The sequence below is a fragment of the Phyllobates terribilis genome, unplaced genomic scaffold (assembly GCF_046119375.1).
Source record: "Phyllobates terribilis strain yellow unplaced genomic scaffold, ASM4611937v1 Scaffold_5__5_contigs__length_657084704, whole genome shotgun sequence".
NCBI lineage: Eukaryota > Metazoa > Chordata > Amphibia > Anura > Dendrobatidae > Phyllobates > Phyllobates terribilis.
Genome location: NW_027362765.1, coordinates 425,602,276 through 425,627,938, shown reverse-complemented (window position 1 = coordinate 425,627,938; position 25,663 = coordinate 425,602,276). Strand labels below are relative to the sequence as shown.

General features: G+C 41.1%; 1 protein-coding gene across 5 annotated transcripts in view; it reads left to right on the top strand.

The window, feature by feature from the left end:
* CPEB3 (cytoplasmic polyadenylation element binding protein 3) overlaps positions 1-25,663 on the top strand; it is a 97,073-nt gene that overhangs the window by 22,501 nt on the left and 48,909 nt on the right. For 4 of the 5 annotated variants that reach the window (XM_073685232.1, XM_073685235.1, XM_073685233.1 and 1 more), the window contains one exon: positions 19,184-19,274. In XM_073685232.1, coding sequence (XP_073541333.1) covers positions 19,184-19,274 — 91 coding nt within the window. Of the gene's footprint in view, positions 1-6,175; positions 6,200-19,183; positions 19,275-25,663 lie in introns of those variants that run through there. The other variant, XM_073685236.1, reaches the window with a different exon arrangement.

Below are 25,663 nucleotides of genomic sequence, written 5' to 3'. Positions count from 1 at the left end.
TATTGGTCTCCCATTGTTATTTTTTGGTAAACCCATCAGACTATTTTTGCAAGGTACCTTGTATCCGGTGTTTGTGGAGTGGGTTCCTCTGCATAGCCGTTCCTTGTGGACATCCATCATAGACGCACATACTTTTTATATACCTTATGTGTGTGTATAATATATATATCCACAGCATGTTAATTTATTTATTTCCCCACCCCATTGATTAATTTGGGGTACTTTAAAATTTTAAAATAATCTATGGATGTGCAGCAAATTTTAAAAACATCAATTTCTTTTTTTATATTTATTTTTTCTTCTGCAGTAGCAGATCGGCACAATTTGCTGAGTCTTTGTTTCTGAGCTTCATTCTTGATGGCCCAAGAGGTGGGACCTGCGTCTTGCAAAAACATTTTTTTTTTTAATGTTTTAGCAAAAACTGGCCACTTTTGACCTAGTGACAGGTCATCTTCTTTAAATAATAAAATTTTGTCTGACACCAGTTGCCAATAGGGGGCGCATCCTGTCTACACTGTAGACTCCACAGAGTTATTATTGCGTTCAGTGTATATCACTATGCAGTAAGCCGTCGCTGGCTCGCGTTGCTGCCAGATTATACTAGGATAACTTTTCATTAAACAAAAATGTAGTACTTAAGGCCTAAACCGTGCCTGTCATAGCTGTCATCACACAACCCTACAATGGGCGCACATCATACTACAGCCATCAATATCTGCGGAAGGAGAGTAGAGGAGCAGAATTCTGGGTCACGCTAGTGTAGTCCTACCCTTCTAAATATGTGCACCACCCCGCCGGTGAGTAACCTATTCATAAAGAGGAATGCCCTGGATGCCAGAGACATTATTTCCTTGGGAGGAGTGCACTGTAAGTCACAGCAGATTAGTGTTTTATTTATTTATATATAGATTTTATTCTAGTTTGGTAACACAAGCAGGGAGGATGCACCCACTAATTATACATTGCAACAATCGATTCAAAACTCTATTTCCATGGCCTCATTCTGATGTGTCTGATTCTTCACATACGTGAAAAAAACAGTCCGCGTTTCATCAGTATTTGGTCCATATGTTAGGTTTTACCTTCAGGGTTTCATCGGTGGTGTTGACGCATGGGGAAAAAAAAAAAGCAAAGATTCTTATATCTATTGCGTTGTTAATCACATAGTGTACAACGATTCCATCCGTGTGCTGTACATTATTTCTCCGACCTATTGACTTTTATGGGTAACTTTGTTCCGTGTGTCTGGTCAAAAATAGGTTTGTCTCCTTGTGTTTTTTTTTTTTTTGGTCTGGGGGAAAAAAAAAAGGACTTTAATGGGTACTTATAGGGAGATTCATGGACACCTGAAATGGGCATTAAACAAGCCCTGTCCGCTCTATGAACACCCCTGTGTAAGGAGTCCCTTTTATTCTCCATTAAATGACAGCAAATCTAGAAGATATTCTCTTAGAATTGTGTTTTTGCATAAAGAAAAACTGCGACTGCTACTAATAGAAACGTATTTTGCTCCTCGGAGGCAACAGACTTCTTGGTTAGCCATTGAGGAGGGACAGTTCTTGATGGTGACAGTTAAGCTTGTACACTGAAGTCACCTGTGCCTTAAGGGTAGGATACTGCCATTACATATGTCGTCAGTGTTATTGCTTGATGCGCGAGGGGATGATTACTCCAACATGGCAGCAATTGCAACCAATAGCAGTACTTGCTTCTCTTGTTGGCACTCTGCCCAGCACGCTCTTGCACTTTCTCCCTGCTTTCAACTTCAGCTGTTCTCCAACTTGACTCTTCTCCATTAGGACCTGCCACTCCTGCCTCCTCTTTCCCTCTATTTATAATGCATGCTTCTTTACCCTTGTGGAATGGTGTGGCACCATGCAAGGCAAAAGCGCATTAAAAAAAAAAAAAATGGACATTTTGACCCTGGTTCCCCATTAGTGCTCACACCCACCTTCCAAAACAGTCATGCAATGGCTGCCAACATGTTGCTGGCCAGCTGTTGCAAAAGTTAGAACTCCCTGCAGCAGTCTCAACAATTCACGTTGGCTTTCAGTCTGATCCTCCGCGGCAGCCGTACTAGAGAAGTCTTCTACTTCTACGCCTGGCATTCTGGGCGCCTCTTGCGCTTACTAGGCCACACGACCTCCTGACGCGCGCCGGGATGGCAGGCACACAAGTAAAGGCTGCCACGGAGGACTGGACTAGGTGATAGACCTGGGCAGCATGAATCTCTTGCTTGACTGTAGCTAGTAGTTGTGGTGTTACAACAGCTGGAGAGCCAGAGGATGGAAACCACTGATTTTGCATTAGTTCCTATCAGATTATGACGCTTTGCATTACTGTGAAAACACAGATGATGTAGAAAATATTAAACGTGCCCATTAAAAAAAAAAGCCTCGTGTTTGACGGATCAGGTGCACATCTGCCCTGCAGCCTGAGTATCAGATTTATGCCGCATATTCCATTTTTTTTTCATTCCTGCAGCTTGTCCTTTTTGTACTGTAACACTACAAACCAAGATGTTTAGTCTAGCTGACTATCTCAGCAAGCTAGCAAGTAGGTCATAAACACACTACTTTGAATATTTAATGCACAGCCATGTTCCTGCAAATCTTGGCACTAGACGTATAAATAAATGAGGTTAGAAGATATTTTTTCTGGCAAACAAAGCCTAAATTTGGAGAAGGCGGCAAGAGCCAAGAATGGAGAATAAATAGCATTTGATGTAGATGATGCTGATTTTTTTTTATTTAATTTATTTATTTTTCATTTCTGTTTTTTTTTTAATGACTTTTTTTTTTTTTCCGCATTTTTAGATATTTTTTTCAGATTTGGAATATAATAAAAAACATCCAGCTGCTAATTCTATAGACGAGAATAATTAGAATTTTTAATTTTATCATTGAAATGTGTCAAAATGCAGTGAGATAATCGAAGATCAAGCGCCGCAATAGTGGAATCCATCATCTAGTTACCGTAAATGGAAACTATACTTTTATGGATGTTGGATGCCAGTGTCACAACCCCCAGTAATGTTTTTGCAGGTGCTTTTACCAAGTATTTCCCTTATATAGCCCCAGCATATTTGTGCATTGCAATGGCAGCCCTTTTTGATTCATCATGTCATGCTTCATTTCACCTGATGTGGCGCTGTAGGGAAATTGAACACTTAGTGCTAAAACTAAAAGCCCCCTGTACACATTAGATGGCTGTTGTTTGTCCGATGACCATCTCAGCTGACTCTCCCATGCGTAGAAATGCTCTTTTCAGCTGAGTGCTCCTGTGTTCTCTGTGAACAACTGGTGACTTATCTCAGAGGGAGAAATACGATCAGAGGTTCGAAATCGGAAATGCCCGATCAACATCTTTCCTGACTATCAGTCGACCGGCACCCCCATACACCAACCCGTTAATATCCCCAGGTTCAGCCAGCGTTAGTCTAATGTGCATGTGGGCCTTAACCCATAGATTGCAGCTGATTGGTAGGATCCCAACGGTCAAACTCTTAAGTCCAGCTTATTATTAAAGGACGCTTCTACCTGAAGGGGACTATAGACAACCCCTGTCACGGGTTTACTGCGACAGAGAGGAGCCAGAAAACCACAGCGTCTGAATTAACTCCTGCATTGAGTAGAAGCACTTTTCCCTCTTATTAAATGGTGCTAGTTTCTTTCAGCAGTGCAGGAGTTAACCTGCTCCACTTTGAGTCTTTGTAGCTTCCTTCTTGGAAGTTCTCAGCTGTGCGGAATCAGCCACTCCCTTATCCTATATAGTCTCTGCTCTGGCAATCTTAATTGCCAGTGTTAAGTCTTGTACTGCCTGGTGAGGAGTGGAGGATTTGGTGTTCGGTAGAGACATTTAAGGAGAGTTGTTCTGAGACTGTTGCTTGGTGTTTTGGCTGTGTGCATAGTCCCTTCCTCTTCTATTTCTGTTTACCTTCCAAATTCCTTCGGTGTATCCCTCTGTTGTCTGAGAGTGCATATTTTGTGTTTTTGGTATTTTCATTTATCCCTGTATGTCCTCCCTTGTTTGTCTGGTTGGTGTATTTACTAACACTATTCCTCTCCACTTGTCTGGGTGGGGGAAGGGACAAATAAGGGCTGATTCAGGAGAACGGCAAGGTACGTGGCCCCAGCATCTTCACCATCTGAAGTAACCTGGGGAACTGGGATAGATAGGGTGCCCCTAGTGTTAGGGACAGGGTAGGATTCCCTGCTCCTGGGTTGTCAGACAACAGCATCGTGACAACCCCTTAAGTTCTTTTATATTGCATATGGTTCTTTTACAGGGTGGGTGGCCATACATTTTGAATAGCTGACAGCTAAACCTTCATCTGGTCTACATCGATTCCTCCTGATCCTCCCCATACACAATGCACATTCAGCTTGGTGCATATTCCAGAGTACAAGTGGAAAGTCAGCCGCTGTCGGACACCCCTGTTATCCGCTTATCTCCCCTGAGTATGAAGTGATGTGCCATGCTAAAATTCAACATGAATGGCCCTGCCAACATCTGCTGCAAGGGGAGAGTTGGGACACCCCCTTTTAGTTGGTTGATTGGTTTAGCCAACATTCATCTGATGTGTTTTGGGCAACTTTAGTGGGTTTTTCCATTGCAAACATCTACCTTTTTCAGTCTGTAACCTAATCCTCTTATTTTACTGCAAATTCTTCTCCTGCCAGGTTACTAATCTATAATGTATGCCTCTACCAGTAGGCTTCCTTGCTTGCAGCGCTTTCTCTATATTAAACCTGGGCTACACTGTGACTTCTGGAATACATTGAATGCCACTTAAATGGTGTCCAGTGATCGGTAATAATGTTGAGGCTCACAGTGCAGATCCAGTTGTTACTTACATTTCATGTATGGAAACCAATTTTCCATGTTTTCACTTACCAGATCTGGGCTCTCTGATCCATTTAAAATGTCACTGCTCCATGGTTGTCATTACTTACTTCCATGATACCATTGGTAATCCACCAACGTATGTCTTCAGCTTAAGGTCTCTCGAGATGTAAACAGTGGAGCACTATATGGTTGAAGTGTGCTCCTAGATAACACCAAGGGTGTTGACATGCTTTATAAAGCATGTACACCTAGATTTGAACGCCTTAATGATGGTAATGGGCGTTATCTCTGTATGGGGTGGGCTCAGAAGCCGGCACCCGACAGTAACGTATGTGATCAGAGCTAGCACATACGGCCCACAATGAGGATGACAAATCCATCTATTGAATCTATAGGCGTTTTGCACTCTTTCCTACTAAGCTGCACACCTCCAAGAGGTCTTTTGAGTAATCTGTGGGGGTCTAAAGACCCAGACCCCCAATGATCTTCATAGAATTAAAGGTTAATATGCAAAAAGTATCTAAAAGTTTAGTTACTCTTTAAAACCCGTAAACATTAAGTCATCCGAACCTACTTATCTCGTCAAGACTAGCCGGCGATCTGATGTATATCGGGGCCTCCTGACTCTCATCCAAAAGATGTCAAGGGAGAGAAGGATTGGACAGATGGAATTTTAACCCCTCATCCTTTTGTTTTCAGGGAGATAAGCCACTGCCAGAGGTGTCTCGCTTTCTCCTCTCTTCCTGTAGAAAGATGCATGAATGCTCAGTTGAGTGTTCATGCGTATGGAAAGTCGATAGAGATACCTCCATGTATTTGGCTAGCTTTATGGGAAGGGACTCGATGTTGATCCTTTTTGTACATTGCTGTGGAATTTGTTTGCACTATATCAACAGTAAACTTGGGCTTGGTTCACACTAGTAGTTAAATTTTTGTGAACCAAAATAACTCCTGCACAAAATGGGTCCATCCTATGACTGCACAATCGGTGCCAGTGGGACCCCATTAACTATAATTAATAAAGTGTTTAGTTTCCGTTTTGGTGGGGATGGGGGTTGTCATTTTTACGGGAAAAATTGGCGGATGTGATTTTGGATAATTTTTTTTTTTTTTCCGGTGAAACAGGCGGAACTTGTGATGGAGCCTCCTTTTTGTGACTCACAAATCTCTGCGTGACCCAGCCTCATTTTTAAAATGTGACCGTATTATGGGCAGAGCCTGTCGTTTTGGTGTAAGCCCACGTCGCGCCCGGCCAGGCTAACAGCTCTCTTCCGTGTGTTATATATTGACCAGGATAATTATAGCCCTTGTTTCGGGAGGAGCGCTATTTATCTGTTCTCATTGTGTCTGGGTGAGTAAACCCTTTCAGCTGAAATCTTTTGTTTGTGTCAGCAGATGAGGCTTTTAGCTTTTATGTGTTTTTGCTTGCCGGGGAATTTACTGAGCATATCCTTTTATTCCTATTAGATAATCATAAAGCTTCTGCCACAAAATACAGCGTTTTTTTTATTTTATTTTATCCTTCTTTTTTTTTTCCCTTCATGTAAAGCAGCATTGTGATATGGTTATCCGCCTTCACACAGTCTAAATTAGTTTATCCTGTAAACTTTAGTTTTTCACCCATGTTTAGAAGAGCGTGAAACTTTTTTTTTTTTTTTTTTTTTCCATTTCACAGATATAAAAATTTTGGCCTATTGCATTGGAAACTGGGTGCCCGACAAAGTGTTGCATGGACATTTACTCAAGGTCCCATACACATTACATAAAATTTGGTGGAAACTTTCCCAACAGATGAATGTCGGAGATAAGAGTCGGAGAATTTTAATTTAAATGCCCATCCATTTGTTCTCCAATGGACAACCCAACGATCAGGGTCTAGCACCAACTTTTACCGATCTCCCCACGCTTGGGGAAGTCGGGAGAGGGAGCTGTCGGCTGAATGAGCTATCGCATGTGTATGGTCCACTTTAACCCAGCAGATTGCCCCCTAGTATTTCTCGGTTTACTTCTCTTGCCTAGCTGACTTAATTTCACCAAAGCTAGCTTTATTTCCATACAAACACTTGAGTTTGAAAAAGTCTCCATCACCACCACTAGGAAGCAGAAATAAACATGGCACTCGTAGAACCCGCCCAATGTTATTCTGAACCCTATACATATTATGCATGTGGTCCCTATAACTAATTATAGGGCCATTTTAATCTTCAACTTGTACATCACATCTCCTAACTTGACATCTCTCCTAAGACGGGGAAAAATAAAGGAGATCTTCCAAAAGTATTGGCAGTTTCTTGGACGCTGCTTCCTGAAACAGTACTTCCAAATGGTTTCTTATACTTGGTGTCGAGATGCAGTCTACTGTCATCCAGATGCACATTCATGAGGCATCTAAGGGATGCGGCCGTTTTAAAAAGATTGCAAATATGACAAATTTGGCAGATGTAGCCATGGGATATGCCATAAATGCCTGCGAGGGCCTGTCTGAAGAACGTTGACTTCTAGTTCTTGGCCATCAGAGCCTCTTTTGAGCCATTTGCTTGGATCTTTTAGTAACTTTACTAGACACCAGTCTGGATATGCCATGAATGATGTTGATGGGAATGACCCTTTCATCTATTTGGCTAGAGAACTTCTCTGCAAATAAGTGTAGACATTGTCACTCGACCATACAAATTTTCACCGACCATCTATCTAATGTGTGTGGTCAACTAATCGTAGACCTTACATTTTGCACGCTCATCTGTATCCACTGTTTGTTTTGTTTTTTCCAAGCACTTGGCTAATGGCAGTAATACTTTTAGATTTTCTCTTCTACGAGACAACTTAAAAGCTTTTCAAAAGCTTTATCTTAGCAGTAGTGCTTGCTTTTCAAGTAGAAGAGTCGGGCTCCTCCAAGTACAATTTCATAACCGTCTGGCAGAAAACAGCTTTACACATCAGATTGCTTTTAATGGGCACTTAAGTCTTACTACACCCCAGACAGATGGATGTAGGACACGGCAACATTGCCTAGTCAGTAGATTTTGTCCAAAATTGGCCAGGTTTGGATGGGTTCATATTATATAATTACACCTCATTATGACTTCCATCTGGAATTTTACTCCTTCATCCTCAAAAACGGTATTCAGACGGGCCCCCAAGGTATCTATGTACTTCAGTGAGGCTGATGGAGTCCAAAAAATTATACGTTGACCAAGTTTTCAGCTGTTCAGGTCAAGAGATCACCAGTCGGTCCTGGTAAAGACCATGAAAGATGGACGTCTGAATTCAGCCCATGGGAATTTGCAAATGACGTCTTATTTAGGAGGGTCCGCTCTGAAACCCACCAGAAAAATTGCCCAGAAAACACTCATATGAATGACTATATACATTTTTATGTAATAACGATTTCCTGTTCAGTCTTTTGACCACTTCAGGTTTCCAAAGACACCAAGCGGTTAAAAGAAGTGTCCTTGCCATTCTTCAGGCGTCTTCCGTTCTAAAGATGCTCTATACTTTTACAGTCCTGTGTTTTTGAGCATTTTAGTATCGTTTTTGATTCAAAAATTGATAGCTGTTTCTTCTTTGAGTGGAATAAAGGAAAAATGCCTGAAAAATAGATGCCACCAAAACAATGGAGAAACAATTATAAAAACCATCAAAAAGTTGCTCAGGAAACCACACTAAAAAAAATGCTTCAAGAAAAAAGCTGGAGTTTATTGAAACGTCGTCCTCTTAAATAACCCGGCGGTTTGCCTGCCTGAAAAAGACTTCATGTTAACATATTCTTAGGGCTCTTTCAAAACATTTAGTTTTATTTATTTTTTTTTGGAATGTGTGCTATCCATTATTTTTATAGATAGATCACAGATCCATTACAAATAAATGTGTTTGTTTTTTTTTGTGCGGACAGGTTGTTGGGAATAAAAAAAACCTGGAGACGTCCAACTTTTACCCGTATTGCAGATCAAATATTCCAATGTAAGTCAATGAAAAGAAAAAAACAGCATATTACAACAGTGTGCTGTTCGTATTTGACTTTTTACTAAGAAGGAGAACCTAAGACGTTTTGATACAAAAAGATCACATGCAACAAGAATTGTAAAAACCACATGCAACAAGAATTGTAAAAACCAATCTACAAACCAAGAAATGGGTCCAACCCACAGAAAACAAAACACTGATTAAAACAATTCGTGTGAAACCGGCGTAACACCCTCATACACTTTAGGTAGCAATTGGCTAAACAATGGTTCACCTGATAGCTCGTCCGATGGCTATCTTTCCCGATTCCCCATATGTAGGAGCTCTTGCTCTTCCAAGTTGTCCTGGGTTCTCTACAAGAGAGCCACTGTCGGATATGTCTGGCGGGTAGAAATCAAAACTTGTTGTCCCCTACATCATGTATCGAGACAATCAGGAGGCCTCCATACACATTGGACTGTTGGACGAGCCCCTCTGTATCGGTGGGTTTGGCTGGTGTTAGTCTAATGTGTACAAGAGCCTTAAGACTAAGATCATTTTATTGGGAGTGAGTTGTCCCTGACCGTAAAGGAATCTGAAATGGCCTCATTTCCAAATATAGAAGCCCGTCTTGATGAACAGAACAGCTCGCTTTCTCACTTCCCATATTTAAAATAAAGGTCATCTTATTGATCTTCACACTCCGGACCTGATGGTTACGCCGAAAAATAAAATATAACCCTATATTTAATATGGGAGAGGAGCACATTGCTGGGGCATGACTGATCGGCACTACATGACGATGAGATGATTACAATAAGTACTGCTTCCACAGAGATGGTGGATAATTGTTCATGCATTTCTCTGGGTCATGAATCTGCTGATTGCCTGTTCAGTCTAGAAATCCCATTGTCATGTACCCTATTGGGGATTCTGAGCTACGCTGGGCATACACGAGACCACTGTCGACTGAACGTGCATTCGGCAGACGGCTAGCTCTCCCGGCTGTTTGGCTCTGCCGACCATTCATGTGTTTTCAACAGCAGGAGATGAGGAATCTTCTTCCACATTCCTTGAAATTCTAAGTGCCCGATCCTTTTCCGACATCATCTGTATGAGGGAGGTCCCAAGTGCCCAATCCTTCTCTCTTCCGACATCATCTGTATAAGGGAGGTCCCCTTATAAATCAGATGGTTTGCCGCTGTCACTGAAATGGGTGGGATCAACTGACTTTCATCAGCCTTTAGTAGAGGGGGGTCCTCTGGATCAGGATCCCTATTTCTTCAACAGTGTTCTAGAGACCGGTCAAGAAGACCGTCTTGCCCTATGGAGGTCTGTCCTATCTGACCTTACACAGACAATTTCCCCAGCAAAGCAATGACTTAACACTTGCCACTTTGTTTTTCCAAACATGACACCTGTTCCCTGGTAGGATGCTTTGTGATCCACCTACTGCCAAGTGGCCCAATTAACAAGTTGGGATTGTTTTAAAGTGGACAACCCCTTGAAAAAAGTTTTGTCAAAAGTGGCCAGTTTTTGTTCTTACTTTATTCCTTCTGCTCCACGGAGTGTTCTCTGTTTTTTTGTAAATCCGCCATATGGTTTTACAGAGATGGGCCTTTTTATTTAGGGTCATGTTTTATGGTCTTTACTAAGCGGGTGGTGCTCACAAGGTAATAATCCAGACACCTCCCTCCAGAGAATCTGTGAGTCATGCCCCCTTGTAAAGACAATCACAATCAGCACTAAATAAAAAGGACCTTATCTCTCAAACCGGATGGCGGCTTTAAAAAAAAAAAAACAGCACAAAAACAAATACTTAGGAGAGCAGCAGGAATAAAATAAGCGGAAAAACGTGCCACTTATGACCCGGTGACAGGTCCTGTATGAGGTGGTTCATTATAGTAGGTTCCTATGTCATGCAGATTATCGTGGTGGCGGCACCTTCGCTTTTTTCTTGAAATTTTAGGACTACGCAAACATTTTTAGGGTATGCGCACAGAGTTTTCTTTAGGAGGATTTGGAGAATTTCCTCTGTTTCTGCTCCAAAAAGATTAAGCCCCGATTCATCATTGCGGTTTCTCCTCCAGTTTCCTGGAGTAATTTTTTCCTTTTAAGTGTGTTTTTTTTATCACTCTAGTTACTGTCTGCAGTAAAATTTGTGGTATTTTATTTTATCTTGCCGCATTTGAAGACTAATGTTTTTGACTTTTGAAAGTGTTAGGTATTTTTTTTTTTTTGCACCAGAAAGTCACAAAAAACAGTTAACGACAAAAATATGAGCTATATTTTTAATCTGGTGCCAAATTCATGAACCCCCATGCGCCCTTTTAATGAATGTAGCACAAAAAAACAGCAGCAAATACCATAAGACCTAAATATAAAAGAAATTTAAGGGCAGATTTTTATCGCTGAATATGGCAGCAAATGTTCTGTAATTATGACCTTTATTGCCCAGGTTTTCCAGGATCCATTAAGGCCAAAAAAACAACAACACAAAAACTAAAATTTATTGTTGTTTTTCCTCTAAATCTAGCATGTAAGGATTCTCAAATATCAGATTTAAGTAATGAAGGAACATAAAAGGCTGCTAATAATAGAGTTCACCGCGTACGCAGCTCTTTCTACGTACGGCTGTGACTGTGCATCTGCTTATTCTGCATTTCCGATCATCTGCCATTTTAGCCAAGTTTTCCGAATCTACCATCCTGGCAATTATTTTGTGATTTTTAGAAAACTTCTGTAAGCAATGGCTTTTGAAGAAACAAACCTAAACTAAAAAAACCCCATCAAACTGGAATACTAAATAATTATAATAAAAAAGAATAATGGGATAAGGCTGGGATCACACATCACGTCTTTTTTTTAATGGAATTTTGGTGAACAGGGTTTTAACAAGCTTCACTCGCTGACGGCATAAAAGAAAAAATCTGCAGCGCGTCATCCTATTTTCCAGTCTGCAGCTTACCCGGCCTACTGAAACAATGCGGCAGAAATTCCTGGCGACGTCAGCAGCAAAGTCCAACACAAAATCAACATCGAGCGCGTGCTTATTTCATTGCTGATTTGTAGGCCGGTTCCACTGCATATTTTTATTTTATTTTTTTAGACTTCTGTGAATCCAGCCTAAAAGTACATCTACATGGGATATTGTAAAGTTTGGTATGAATCCAAAGCAACCAAATGTGGAAATGTTTTATCTCCAATTTCAACGCGGTAAAATCTGCAGGGAATATTCAAATGCTTCGATTTTTCTGGACGGAAAATCTGCTGTGTACCCTGAATGTTAAAGATAATACATGCGTAGTGTGAACATATCCATACGTGTAAAGTGCAGATTTTGTCAAAATCACAGCAAAGTAGTCAACCCAACCCCGCCATGCCATGGTTGCAACATCGTTTCGAGCCAACAGTATTTGTAGTAATGTTCCATAACTGTGGAACTCCTCTTCTGACCACATCAAATTTGACCTGAACTTTAATGTGGTCATAAATCCGCTAAGAAATAAACAGAAAAATATAAAATATTCTGCCTTTATGGCTAGGTCAGGTTATGTGCACCCGACATCTTTTTCAGGTGGAATCCACCTGAAAAAGCGTTCAAACCCACTGCAAAAAAATTAACATAGTGAACAGCAATGTAAAAACAACATTGTTGTGCACATGTCCAGTCTTTTGTTACCTCTTTTAATTGCTTCAGAGTGACGCAGTTAAAAGAAGTCTCATGTTCATTCTTCGGGCAGCTTCCAAATTCGAGAAAGACGTTGGCGACGGAGCCACCACACAAAACGATGAAAAAACACCAGCGAAACCTATTTAGGAAAAGGTTTGCTGTCTTTTTTTAAAGTGGTGTGAGCCAAAAAAAACCTTAGCTGGTGCACTAGTGTGTTAAAGACGTCGTGTGTACGTACCTTTTTAAAGGGAGTACGTTGTGAGCTTGATGGTCAGAAAATTAACTTCTCTGCCAGGTAGGGTAGTAAAATACAGGTTAAATTGTAGAGAAAATTAACCTTGAAGTCTTTTGCAAATTAGCTGGTAAGTGTTGCGCATGGGTGGGAGGGTGGGAGTGTTCCAGCCCTGTAGGAGCTCCTGCTCCTTGTCGTAAATCCCACCTTGGCCTTCATTGCGTATGCATGTTTACCTGCGTATGCATTCCCAGCAGATGCACGATCCTCTCCTTTGTGTTGGCAACAGCATGCATGAGGTTTCATTGCCAAAGCCAGCGATGTATTGGCTCAGTAGAGACATCAATCAAGGTCAAATCAGAGTCGTCCGGAAGGATTTACTCGGGGTGCCGAAGCACTTTTTGGAATTGAGTCTTCCGTCTGTGCACTTGCCATCTAATTTGCATGTTGCTTTAAGGATCACGTTCTCTGCAGTGCAAAATGGGGCCAGAAAGGTTTTGACTTGTATTTTGCTACCCAATTTGGCTTTATAATTTTAGTTTTAGGACCATAAAGTTAATAACTGAGTCCTTTTTTAAGGCAACTTTGACCGCTTTCTGTTGTAACATTTTCTTGGAAGAAAATTGTATGTTTCAATAGATTTACTTTTTAATCTTAGACAAATTTTGCAATATTTACTCATAGACGAAGATGATAGAACATCGAAACGCCTGGGTGTTTAGCCGAATTCTGTCAGCCGTCCTTATTATGTGGCCGCGAAGCTGCCTTAGTTTAATTTCATGTTTGTTTAGCGGTGGTTGATGGCTGTATCCAAGCATTACCATCTCGGGCCCAGGGATCGCTCCTTCAAATGGCTTTTCCTTCGATTCACTGAGAAGATAATAGTTTATTGACCTGCGCTGGATTCAAAGGTTGAAGATGGCGTATGTGACTGAACTGTGTGATTGTTGATTTAGTCCTAAGCCCTGACGGCGGAGATCCTGAACGGATTCTGATGGACCACCGATGGGACGCAGTGTTCTCAGAAGTTGATTGCTATTCTGAAGGAGGACCTTGTTTGTGTGACCTCCGCGTGTTATTTGATTACCCTTCAAATATATAGATTGTGTGATAGATACTGATGGCATGCGCCTGGTGCGAACACTTTTTTTTCTTTCTATTACATGGTTGCTCTACATTGCAGAAATCACTCCTGAATTTGTGTATGGCCTTAAGGCTTGTTGGATCTTTTGGCTGATGATCAGCACTTGATCCATCATCGTCCGAAAACTCCAATCTTATCCAATGAAGACTGATGTATTTTGGGCCATTGATGAACAATCTTTCGAATACACATTTCACTGATCGTTCGTTCATCAATAGCCCAAAATTTCTTCAGTCTTCATTGGATGAAATTGGATTTTTCAGACGATGATGGAGCAAGTGTTGATCATCAGCCAAAAGATCCAACAAACCCGACCAGTGTTTCGAATGTTCATTGCTCTTTTGAACCAATCGTTTGTCCCACCGCCAGAGACTTATTCCTCTGCCACTGTCCACCCTTAGAACATATGTACGCTTAGCCCAGTTTATGGGGATGAATGGATCAGGACCAATGAGTGTACTGGAAAAGCTTTCTAAAGTGTAGATGGTCCTCTTCGGCCATGTATCTGTATGTTTCTGTGTTCCTTGCTTTTCTCGAGCTTATTAGGCGTGAAGTCTGCTGATGACTAAAGCAAATTGTTTTTTTTGCAGTGGAAGTATTCATTAAAGAGAACCCGTCAATTGCCATAAATATGTAATTATTTTTACCTTGTGTGAATGCCTCTATTGTCCTGATTCTGACGTTGTTTTTTTACTTGTTCCTGCAAGTTTTTGTTCCTGAGATACGGCCCCCTCTTCGTTGTATATAAATTTAGTCTTGTGAGCCTCGGGGGGTGTGGCCCTCCACTCTTCATGGGTGTCATCATGAGGGCCACGCCCCCTTGGCTAACTAGACTAGATTTATATACAGCGAAGAGGCGGCCATATCTTAGGAACAAAAGAAATATAACCCCAGATTCAGGAGAACAGCGGCATTTTGAGTACATTTAACAATTACATATTATTGGAAAGTGTTCTCTTTTAAAAAAAAAAAAAAAAAAAAAAAATGGGAGCACACGAAAGAGGTTATACAGAGAACGTATGAAAAGATAGAATAATAATCTTTGGAAATCTGATATTTCATCCGTTGAAAACCAGAATTGACATACCCAATCAATGGTAAATTGTATCAAGTGCTCTCTGAATTTGCATCCATGATGGCGGCACTCCAGTTTCCGCATAATCTTGATTAGAAATCAAATTTCTAATCTCTCGACTGGAAAAAAAAACAAAAAAAAAAAAAGTGTGAATATGAAACTTGTATATCATCTAATCATCCGGGGAAAATATTTTTTGCTCTTTGCATTTCCTATGAAGAAACTTTCGATCAACAGCTGCAAATATTCTATTCTGTTTACTCCTATCGTATCGTTCTTTCCTGATCTGATTTTGCTACATAAACTTATTTTTCTGGATGTCAGAAATAGTGTTGTTTTTTTTTTCTCAGCCATATACCAGTTGTTAGAATATATAAGTAGAGTGGCCTTGCATCGTCATAGCTGAATCTTTTGCAAAATTGGTTATTGGTTTCTCTTCGCCATTTAAGTACCTTGCAACAATTTAATAATTTTAGGGAAACTGGAAAAATATTCAATTCTGTGCAAAGTTACTAAGGGCTTGTTTATACATTGCATTTTTGTGCGGAAATTATTGTTTTTTTTTGCAGTATAGGCAACATGAATGAGACTTTCTTATTCAAAAGTTGTTTTTTTTTAAAAAGCACAGAATGTAGATATCTTCAGCATTTTTACTGCAGCTTTCTATATTGAGATCAAAACTGGTTAGAATTAAAAAAAATTAAATTAAAAAAAAAAAAAAAAAAGTGCTTTATTTCCACTTTGATTTTCTGGCCATAGTCTGCTTTTTTTCATGTAGGGTTTGCACACACAGGTCTTGACTGTAAGTGGAAAAGTTGCCAATAAGGCCTCATTCAGACATCAGTTTTTTTTTTTCACATGCGGAAAATAAGTGACCGAGCTTCATCAGTGACTTTTCAGATGTTTTTGGTCCGTTTCATCATCGTTTTTTTTTTTTTTTTTTTTCATTGATGAGAAAAAAAAAAAATTCTCCACTTTCTCCTGTCAGTACATGAAAAACAGACAGCACATGGATGGCATCCTTTTTTTTTTTTTTTCTTCTTTTGCATTGCTGATTTTGATCCGACACTTTGACCAATATACTACACGTCTCTGTGATTTTGCACGGACCGCTCGGTCCGAGAAACAAATCTGCCATGTGAACAGTCTTCTAGACTGTCTTGGGTTCGAGTGCATTCCGTGAAAAAAAACTGTTAACACTCACATGTGGGAAAACTGACGTGTGAATGAGCCCTTATTCAGATTTTCATTGAGGATTCTAAATTCCCGGCTCCGGTCAGTCTAGTGTCAATATTCTGCGAGTGTGTGCAGGAAATTTCATAGCTCTCATACTGCTACTGTAAAATGGAGCAGATTTTTGGAGATGCCCCTTTGGCACATGCCCTGTATATATAGGTCATTGGTTGCCAAAGAATAAGCAAACTGCTTGTACACACGTAATTTAGAAGTTGCTCTGCAGATACTTCTTCATAGGACAAAATGATAAAAATTCTTTGACGCTTTTATCTGCTGACTCCTTATTTTGAGGCTGATTTCTGTTGAAGTCCATGGAAGCTCTTTATAGCGTCGTGTTACCAGATACATTGCTATCAGCGTAGTGAAGACGCCGTCCTGCTTCATTGAAGCGTCCATTCATTTTTACCTTATTTTTGATGACTGTACAGTAATATTGTATAAACTCCTCAGAATTGGAAGCCACTCTGTGATTTTTTTTTTTTTTTCTTTTCCTAAGCAAAAAAAAAAAAAATTAAATTTATTTTTCCTATCCATTGCAAATGTATGTCACCAGTGTGCTGTCTATGATTTTAATGGACCCATAGATTTGTATGGATGATCTTGATTTGTAACTCTGATCACAATCAGATGTGTCTCTGGCATTTATTTGTAGACACACGGTCCACAAAAAAAACACGTGTGAAAAGTTCCATAGATTACAGTTGGGTCCGTGTTCTATTCGTGGAGCACAGACGTCCGGGTGATCCGGGGTGGTACCGCGGGAATTCCACTAATCATTATTTAGTGTATACATACTCTTTGTTCTCACCACAATTATCTGCAAATTATTTGTTTAAAATCCCTTTAAGGCTGAGTTCACACGATGCGTATTTCATGCGTTTCCGCGGCGTTTTTGCAGTTGCGTAAACGCCGCGGAAACGCATGAAAAACGCATGGTAGAAGGGAAGCAATGTTCCCCAATTGAAATCCGCATATGCTGTGCCCATGATGCGGATTTTTCCGCAGCGTAAACGCGCTCAAAAATCCGCAGCATGTCATTTAATTTTGTGGAAACGCGGCGTTTTCGCCGCCATTGACTTGCATTAGAACGCGCCAATTCCGCAAGACTGCATCTGTACTTGCGTAATTGGTGCGTTCTAATGTGCGGATGGTACCCGGGTGTGGAGGAGAGGAGAGTCTCATCCACACCCAGGTACCATTAAAAAAGCTGTAAAAACAAGAATAAAATAAAAAATATATATATACTTACCTTCTGTCGGCCCGCGCAGCGCTCCAGCTTGCTTCCCGGCACTTGCAGTGAGTTGTAGGACCTGCGGTGACGTCAGAGTCATGTGACGGGTCACGTGACTCTGACGTCGGCAGGTCTTTCAATTCAAAGTTGCCGGGAGAACGGAGTGAGCAGGACAGCGCGGGCCATCGGAGGTAAGTATACACACACTCTCGGGTCACACTATATAAATCCATGCTGTTTGCATGGATTTATATAGTGTGACCTAGTTGTCAAGCACTTTCCAGGTGATGCTAAAATCGCCTGGAAAGCGCTTGTCAATCTGCATGCGTTTTTTCTGCCAGGGAGATGCAGAAATTTTCTGCTTCATTTCTGCATCGTGTGCACATAGCCTTAATCAGTATCACCCGCCCGCCAAACGTTTTCTTCCACATATCTGCTGGAAGTGGCAGCCGCGTCGCCGTTGTGTACTTGGTCACTGATCTGTTTTCTGCCCGTTGGCCGGTCCTTGTAGTGAATGGGCGCTGATCGCGCATTAAACAGGTGTTGAATTTGCTTTCTTAAAGGTCACCAAGCACTGGAATATTCAATGATTTATTCCCCCTCCAGTCAGTGATGAAAGCGTCGACATGTCCTAAAGAGAGAAATAATAATTTATTTTTTTGGGGGGGGGGGGTTTAGAACACCGATATCTGTTCCTATTTTATGTCTTGCTGCTAATCCTAGTCTGACCTTCACATTTGCAGCTTGTAAATTTGTCTGCTTAAAGGCAATGTTATCAGAAAATGACCTATTTAAGGTTTTGTGTTAAATGTATGTATTTTTTAGCATTTTTATTTTTCAATATATGTATTAAATCTCTCAATTTTCACCCTGACCACTGGAGCTATTCTATGCTCATACTTCCTATTGTTTCAGGAAATCAACGTACATTTGCAGCATTGGATTCGGACCCTATGTTTTATATTGAAGCATTTAATGAGCGTGTGCAGGGGTCATCGTGAAGGGAGGGGGATACTGTGATTGGTGGATCCTGTGTTACCAGCTGTGTATAGAGATGTAACCTGTCATTGTAATCCTGCCTCTGATGATAATGAAACCGCTGAAAACTGTTCCTGAAAGCACAGGAAGTAGGAGTCTAAAATAGCGTCAGCAGCCAGTATGAAAATAATGATGATTTTTTTTTAATGAAGAAAGTGATATAAAAAAAATTGCCAATGTTTAAAAAAAATAAATATAACTCCAAAAAAGTGATAAAAAATGATTAATTTTCTGACTTTACCTTTTAATGGGTATTCAAACCAGCTCTTTATTGATTTTCACTACTTTGTAAAGAGTATACAGAATGTCCATTGACCTGATGTATGGCAGAAGAATGTACAAGTCTGTATATCTTGGCGCACACTTCCCTACAGGGTCGTAACATTATTGGCAACTCTTATCTCCGATGTGGAAGTGAGCAGTGCCGGAAAACCCTTTTTAAGTGTGTTATTTCAGGGTGGATATTAACCAAAAGTAGGGGGAAAAGTGTAATAATACAGTTGTAAGCCAGAGTCGGATGAGAGAAAAAATTCAGTTCAGTGACCTGGTCCTTCATCTAAAATTCTGACCAAAGGAAAGTGAATCCCCCCTCGACGCACATCATGTCAGCTATCTGTATACTAAAAAGGGACATGCCTGCTGAACCTGGACTAATGCTCCAATTTTCTTGTCCAGCAATTTTTTTTTAAGTGTTCACATTGGCTTAGTTCATCTACTTTTTATTTTTTTTTTATGTAAAGTTTGTTCCCTTTTTTATCTTTTAGGACCGGAATAGGCCCTATGAATCTTTTAACTTGCACTCTTTGGAGAATTCATTGATGGATATGATAAGGACTGATCATGAGCCTCTAAAAGGTGAGAGATCCCATTATTATTTATTATAATGTAATTTTTTTTTTTTTTTCCTTGTGTGATTATATGTGATTACAGCTGTGTCCTTCCTTAATTTTCTTCTTGGCTCAATAGATCCCAAGATGAGTGGTGCGACTTTGGGGCGAAAAAAAAAAATTCCAAATACTTGTTCCGAGTAATGGAAAATCTACAGAGTATGGCAAAAAATAATTTTTATTTCAAAGCAGGGCATCTTATGCCACTGATCTTGGATTATCTGGAGCCAAGAGGAAGAGTAATGACAGCTCGATAGTGGATCATGGCTATCCTACTAAAGTGCTCCGTTTGTTAACCATTTAAGAGTTTGTCCACCCCTATTTATGTGTAAAAGTGGTCTTCTAAAAATTAAACATTCGCTATTCGTAGAGGTACCCTCTCCCCTCTCCCCCCGGTCTCCTTGCTTCCGCCATTTAGATACGGCATGTGTCGGGTGGGGGTGCATTGGGCGAGCTCAGGAGCTGAGCCCGCTCCATTCACAGCAAATACCAGCTGTACCATCTAAATGTTAGAATTTCTCCCTTTCTACCTGCACCCCTCCCCCTCGCCCCCCCTCACAAAAAACACATTTTTTTATTTCGATATTCTTATTGAATTGGAGAATCACATTATCAGGTATCTTTTACCGCAAAATGATCACCCCAAAAATGACGACAGACTTGTGTTTTTCTTCACAATTTCACCACACCTTGTTTTTTTTTTTTCCTTGTTTTGTTGTATGGAAAAGTGAATGATGTCATTCAAAATTACAACTAATCCCGCAAAAAATGAGCCCTAATATTGCAATGATGATGCACAAATTAAAAAAGGACGGTTTTTGAAACAAGTCGAGAAAAACAAAAATGAAAAAAAAAACTGGCCAAGGGAAAGGGCTAAATCCATTATTACAATGAATATTCTGTGTTGTTGGGGAGGATAGAAGAAATACGACCGAAAAAGGATTTGACGCGATCTGCCCTTTTTTAAAGGGTTTGTTCGAAATGATAAAAACTTGGCCGCCTTCTTCTAGAAATAGCGCTAGACCTGTCCATGGGTGGTGTCACTCTAATATGACTGAGCCATAACACAATCCGTGGACAAATATGGCGTTGTTTTTAACAAAAATTACCCTTCGTTGGTGTTTCTATCAAATGAGAGCAAGCAGAGATCTAGGAAATGGCAAATATCTGAAACGCGGCGTGTTAGAATATTGTGTATGGACGGACACAGCACAGAGGCTGACGGCATGTGCCGGCCCGGCTAATAAAGAGGATCGACGTTCAGGGCTGGACAGAAATATCACCAACTGCTTGGCAGGTCTTATACATCTTCAGCTTGGACTAGAAAGGGACCAGGAGTGGGTGATGGAGAAATTACTAACTGGCCGCACTTGCTGCCATTCCGGCTGCTTTCTCAGTCAGTATTCACGGGAAGGGATTTTTAATTGGAAGGGTGATGTTACCCTGTGTATGGAGCTACTGACGTGGAGTATGGCACTCTTGGATAATCATATTGTATAGTAAAAAAAAAAAAGAAATAAGTGTAAGTGGAATTATCAGGACTTATCGCTATTTTATCCCTGCTGTTCCCCTGAGTAGTCTGCTTTTTCTTTTTTTTATTATCTGCCATATGGTTCCCGAGATATGAGCCTTTTTATTTAGTGCAAATTTTTATGGTCTTTACTAGGAACGGTGCTCAGAGATACAGAACAACCTAAAGACACGCCCCAGACGAGGATTCTTTGAGCTACCCCTCCTTGTAAAGACCATACTACATAGAGACTGAGGAGCAGGAATACCTCATCTGTGAGACCGCATAGTAGCTAGTCTCCACCCACTAGCTCAGAGACAACTAAAAGTCAAGAGCATAGGCTCCAGAGAGAAAAACGAAGGAATACGCAAGGTTCAAGTTCTAAAATGGCTAGAAATAGTGTTATTCCTCATGCACCCACACAACAACATATACTGTGAATTCACTTAATACAGGTACATTGAAGTTTTTAGCATTTTAAGAGATGCCCTTCTTTTAGGGAATAGTGTTATCGCTGTCACGAAATTGCCGTGAATCCTTGTGGAGAGGGACATGCTGGGGAGACTTCTAGGCCATGCAATTCTCCCCTGTGAAATTTTAATATGCAAAGTGCTTCAGTGAGGAAGAGGACTCTAACTCTCTTATGTCATGTATTGGAAGTAGTAATCCTAAAGGTCAATATCGACCCTTTACCGAGCCTTGGCACATGACTTAGGATAAAAGCCAAACCAGAATCTCAATGGCGTTGCCACTAGTGTTGAGCCACCCCCGTAGTGTTCGGGTTTGGTTCGTCGAACACCGGGATGTTCGTGGAACTGTTCATTGAACACCTTAGAACACTGTCGAACACCGCTAAAACCAATGGCAGGCAAACAAAAACACACAGAAAACACCTTCAAAGGTGTCCAAAAGCTGACAAACTACTCAGAAGACACTCTCTTTAAAAAAGCCGTCCGGCAATTCAGCATCGGTACCCGACAATTTAGAATAGAAAGAATAGAGCATCACACATAGATTAGATAGATAGAAAAATGTCAGTCGCATATATAAGAAGTACAGTGATAGTGTTGGTTACTGTACTTGTCATTTAGTGTTAAAGGATTTATTAAAAAAAAAAAAAAATAGTGTTTTCATGCACCCGTCTCTTTAAAAAAGCCGGCCGGCAATTCAGCATCGGTACCCGACAATTTAGAACAGAAAGAATAGAGCATCACACATAGATTAGATAGATAGAAACATGTCAGTCACATATATAAGAAGTACAGTGATAGTTTTGATTACTGTACTTGTCATTTAGTGTTAAAGGATTTATTAAAAAAAAAAAATTGGCGTGGGGTTCCCCGTAATTTTAGTCTCTAGTGGAGGTTAAGCAGACAGCTGGGGCAGATGTTTGAAGCCTGGGAAGGGGGTAATACCCACGGAGCTTCCCAGGCTACTAATATCAGCCCCCAGCTGAATACCTAGCCTTTACTAGCTATTAAAATGGGGGACCCCAAAAAAAAAAAAAAAAAAAAAGACATAGGGTCCCCCCCATTTTAATAGCTAGCAAAGGCTAGGCAGATAGCTGGGGGCTGATATTAATAGCCCAGGAAGGGTGCCATGAATATTGGCCCCCTCCCAGGCTAGAAACACCAGCCGTCAGCCGCCCAAGAAATGGCGCATCCATAGGATGCGCCAATTCTGGCACTTAGCCTCGCTCTTCCCACTGCCCTGTAGCGGTGGCAGTGGGGTAATAGGGCTGGGGTTGATGTCCGCTTATAATGCCAGCTGACATCAAGCCCAGGTTAGTAATGGAGAGGCGTCTATAAGACACCCCCATTACTAACCCATAGTTAAAAAAAAAAACACAAACACCCAGAATAAAGTCCTTTTAATTGAAATAAACACACAATTCTTTATTGTTCTAAATTAAACCATACTTACCATCACGCCCATTCCAGCTGAAGCCAATTTTTTTTTTAATAAATCCTTTATTTTAACACAAAATGACAAGTACAGTAACCAACACTGTCACTGTACTTCTTATATATGTGACTGACATGTTTATATCTATCTAATCTATGTGTGATGCTCTATTCTTTCTGTTCTAAATTGTCGGGTACCGGTGTATGTGGCTGCTGAATTGCCGGCTTTTCATGTTTCACTGTGAGCACTGTTCCCATCGATTTGGGCAACCACTGTAATGCCACAACCACCATGGCTGCGGCATTACAGTGAGTGGCAGACAATCCCTGCATGATGTGAAAAAATCCAGTTACGCTTTTGGTGCACGAACAGTTATCGAACATAACCTCGAACAGCTGAATTTTTTGCAAATCGTTCGCGTTCGCCGAACGACTCGAACACCGCCCAAAACAGCTGGAATTTGAGATTGGTGAACAGTTCTAGTCGAACACCGCTCATCTCTAGTTGCCACGTGATGGACAATGTTTTGTTAATAATGGACATTCCGCTCCTACATCTTGAAGAGATGAATCTGTTAGTAATTCATAGCTATGGTGCATTGTTCATGTTTGGTGTAAATACCGTTCCTGTAGCCTTTTATACACCAGTGTATGAGTTTTGTAATATATTGCCGCCATCCCAGTAAAATTAGGAACTCTTTAAAACCTATGAGCACAGGATTTGTTGGCAATATCCTCAGTTCCCGTGTACCTACCTTCCTAAGAAAACCTTTGCCCCACCATGATTATATAGACCGTCGAGCCTCCATCAGCCGGATTCCTATGGAACTTGCCTCTTCAGTAATATTTCTCATGGAGGCAATACCTACTTGAGTTCATACTGAAACCTGATTTTTTTTTTTTTTACATTTTTTTTTTCATGTGCCGGCTGCCAATCCTAGAGTAAAAAAAAAATGTGTAAAAATAGCAGGTCGGGAACAGGTGACAAATGTCACACAGGCAGCGGCTGGCACAAGGACCCACACAGAAACCCAAATTTCCAGATGTCACACCGCCATTCTATTTTTGTAATTGGTAAAAGTGCAGCAAGAAAAAGATACGACCGGTTATAGCCGTACATTTGACAATGAATATGCACTGTATGGAAAAAAGTATTGGGGCCGAAATGAGCCCCCATTCTAAATCTATAGGCATTAATATGGCGTTAGTCCCACTGCAGCTTTAACAGCTTCCTCACTTCTTGGAAGGTCTTCGATAAGAATTCGGAGGGTCATACATCTAGAAGAGCATTTGTGATGTCTGACACTGATGTTGGACAAGAGGGTCACGCTCACAATCTCTGTTCTAGTTCATGCTAAAGGTATTGAGGTCCAGACTTTGTACTGCCCGTCAAGTTCTTCCCCAAACTTCACCCACCATGTCTTTACAGCAGGAAGCATAGAATTATCCACATTATCTTGGAATGCTGAGACTTAATAGATACACTTCACTGCCACTGAGGGGTCGAGTCCGATCCCTGAGAAACAAGCCCATAACATTATCCTCCTCCACCAAACTTTACAAGTGGCATAATTCAGGCAGGCAGGTAACGTTCTCCTGGGATTCACCAAACCCAGACTGGTCCATCAGACAACAGATAGAGAAGCGTGATCCGTCACTACACTGAACATGTTTCCATTTCTCCAGAGTCCAGTGGTGGTGAATTTACACCACTCCATCCATCACTTGACATTGTGCTTGGTGATGTAAGTGTAACATGTAGTGAGACTGGTAGCCGTGGGCGAGGCACTTGTCTGTGATGCACTGACACGTTACACGAAAGTGGGGGTCCTGGCTGGGTGTGTGGACTTATGATGTGACTGCGCTATGCCTGTGGAGGCCGCATGTAACCAATGTTGTTGGTTTGCCAGGACCAGATATTTTACATTTCAATGAGGGAGACCAACATTAGAAAATAAACTTTGAACTGAACGGGGATGTGGTACGGAATATGTACAAGAGATAGTGGGCACACAGTCTTATGAACGTTTCCTTTACAACCTGAAGCATTTTTCAGTTTCTTTCCCTTTTTCACTCTTCCTAATGGTCCTCTGTTTCCATTGTTTATCACTACTTCATCACAACGCAGCTTTAACTTTACAGTCCTGCTTCACTAGAGTCCTTTACTCTACCCCCGGTTCCGCATCTTCTTTCCCCTTGGGGTCCTAGTATGACTGGACTTAGCTTCCAGACACCTGACGCTCTGGAATCCCACTGTGGACAATCTATGCGTGTCTCCTACTCAGTCCTGTCCAGGCCTATTACCTTGCAGGCTGTAACCTCTAGGCCTTTCTGCTAGGTGTCCTCTCCCAGGACCCATCTCCGGTAGATCGCTCTGTCTCTTAGTGACTTTTGCTCCGGATCTCGCTATCTCTTTTCTTCAGTCTCCTCTCACTTAGGGTCACCCCAGAATGCGTGCGGCATTGCTCAACTTGGACCTTTTTAGGTCCACTTGCTATGCACTCCAGGCCCCAGCTGACTATCTGACAGGAAATGGTCACTTTCTCTGCAACTTAGCCTCTCCGACTCTGGGCTTGTCCCAACTCTTAACTCTCACTGTCTCTGTTAACAACCTGTTGCTGGGCTGAACACCACTTTATCATGAACAATGTAAACATCATAATGCATAACATCACAACAACACACTGTAACTCCATTAACGCACAGCACAATTCTCACTACACACTACAATTCCCATTACATATTACAACAATAAACTTGTTTCTTCAAGAGGAAAATGTTGGCAGCATAAGGTTGCATCCAGTTACTTGGCCATTAAGCTCCTGGTAGGGGGGCACAGTATTGTGCTGATGTCAACACCAAAGAAGGTTTGGACTTTGCAGTTATGGAGTCAGCAGAGCATTGGTGACTTTTATTTCCTTTGCTCCTCAACACTCGGCGACC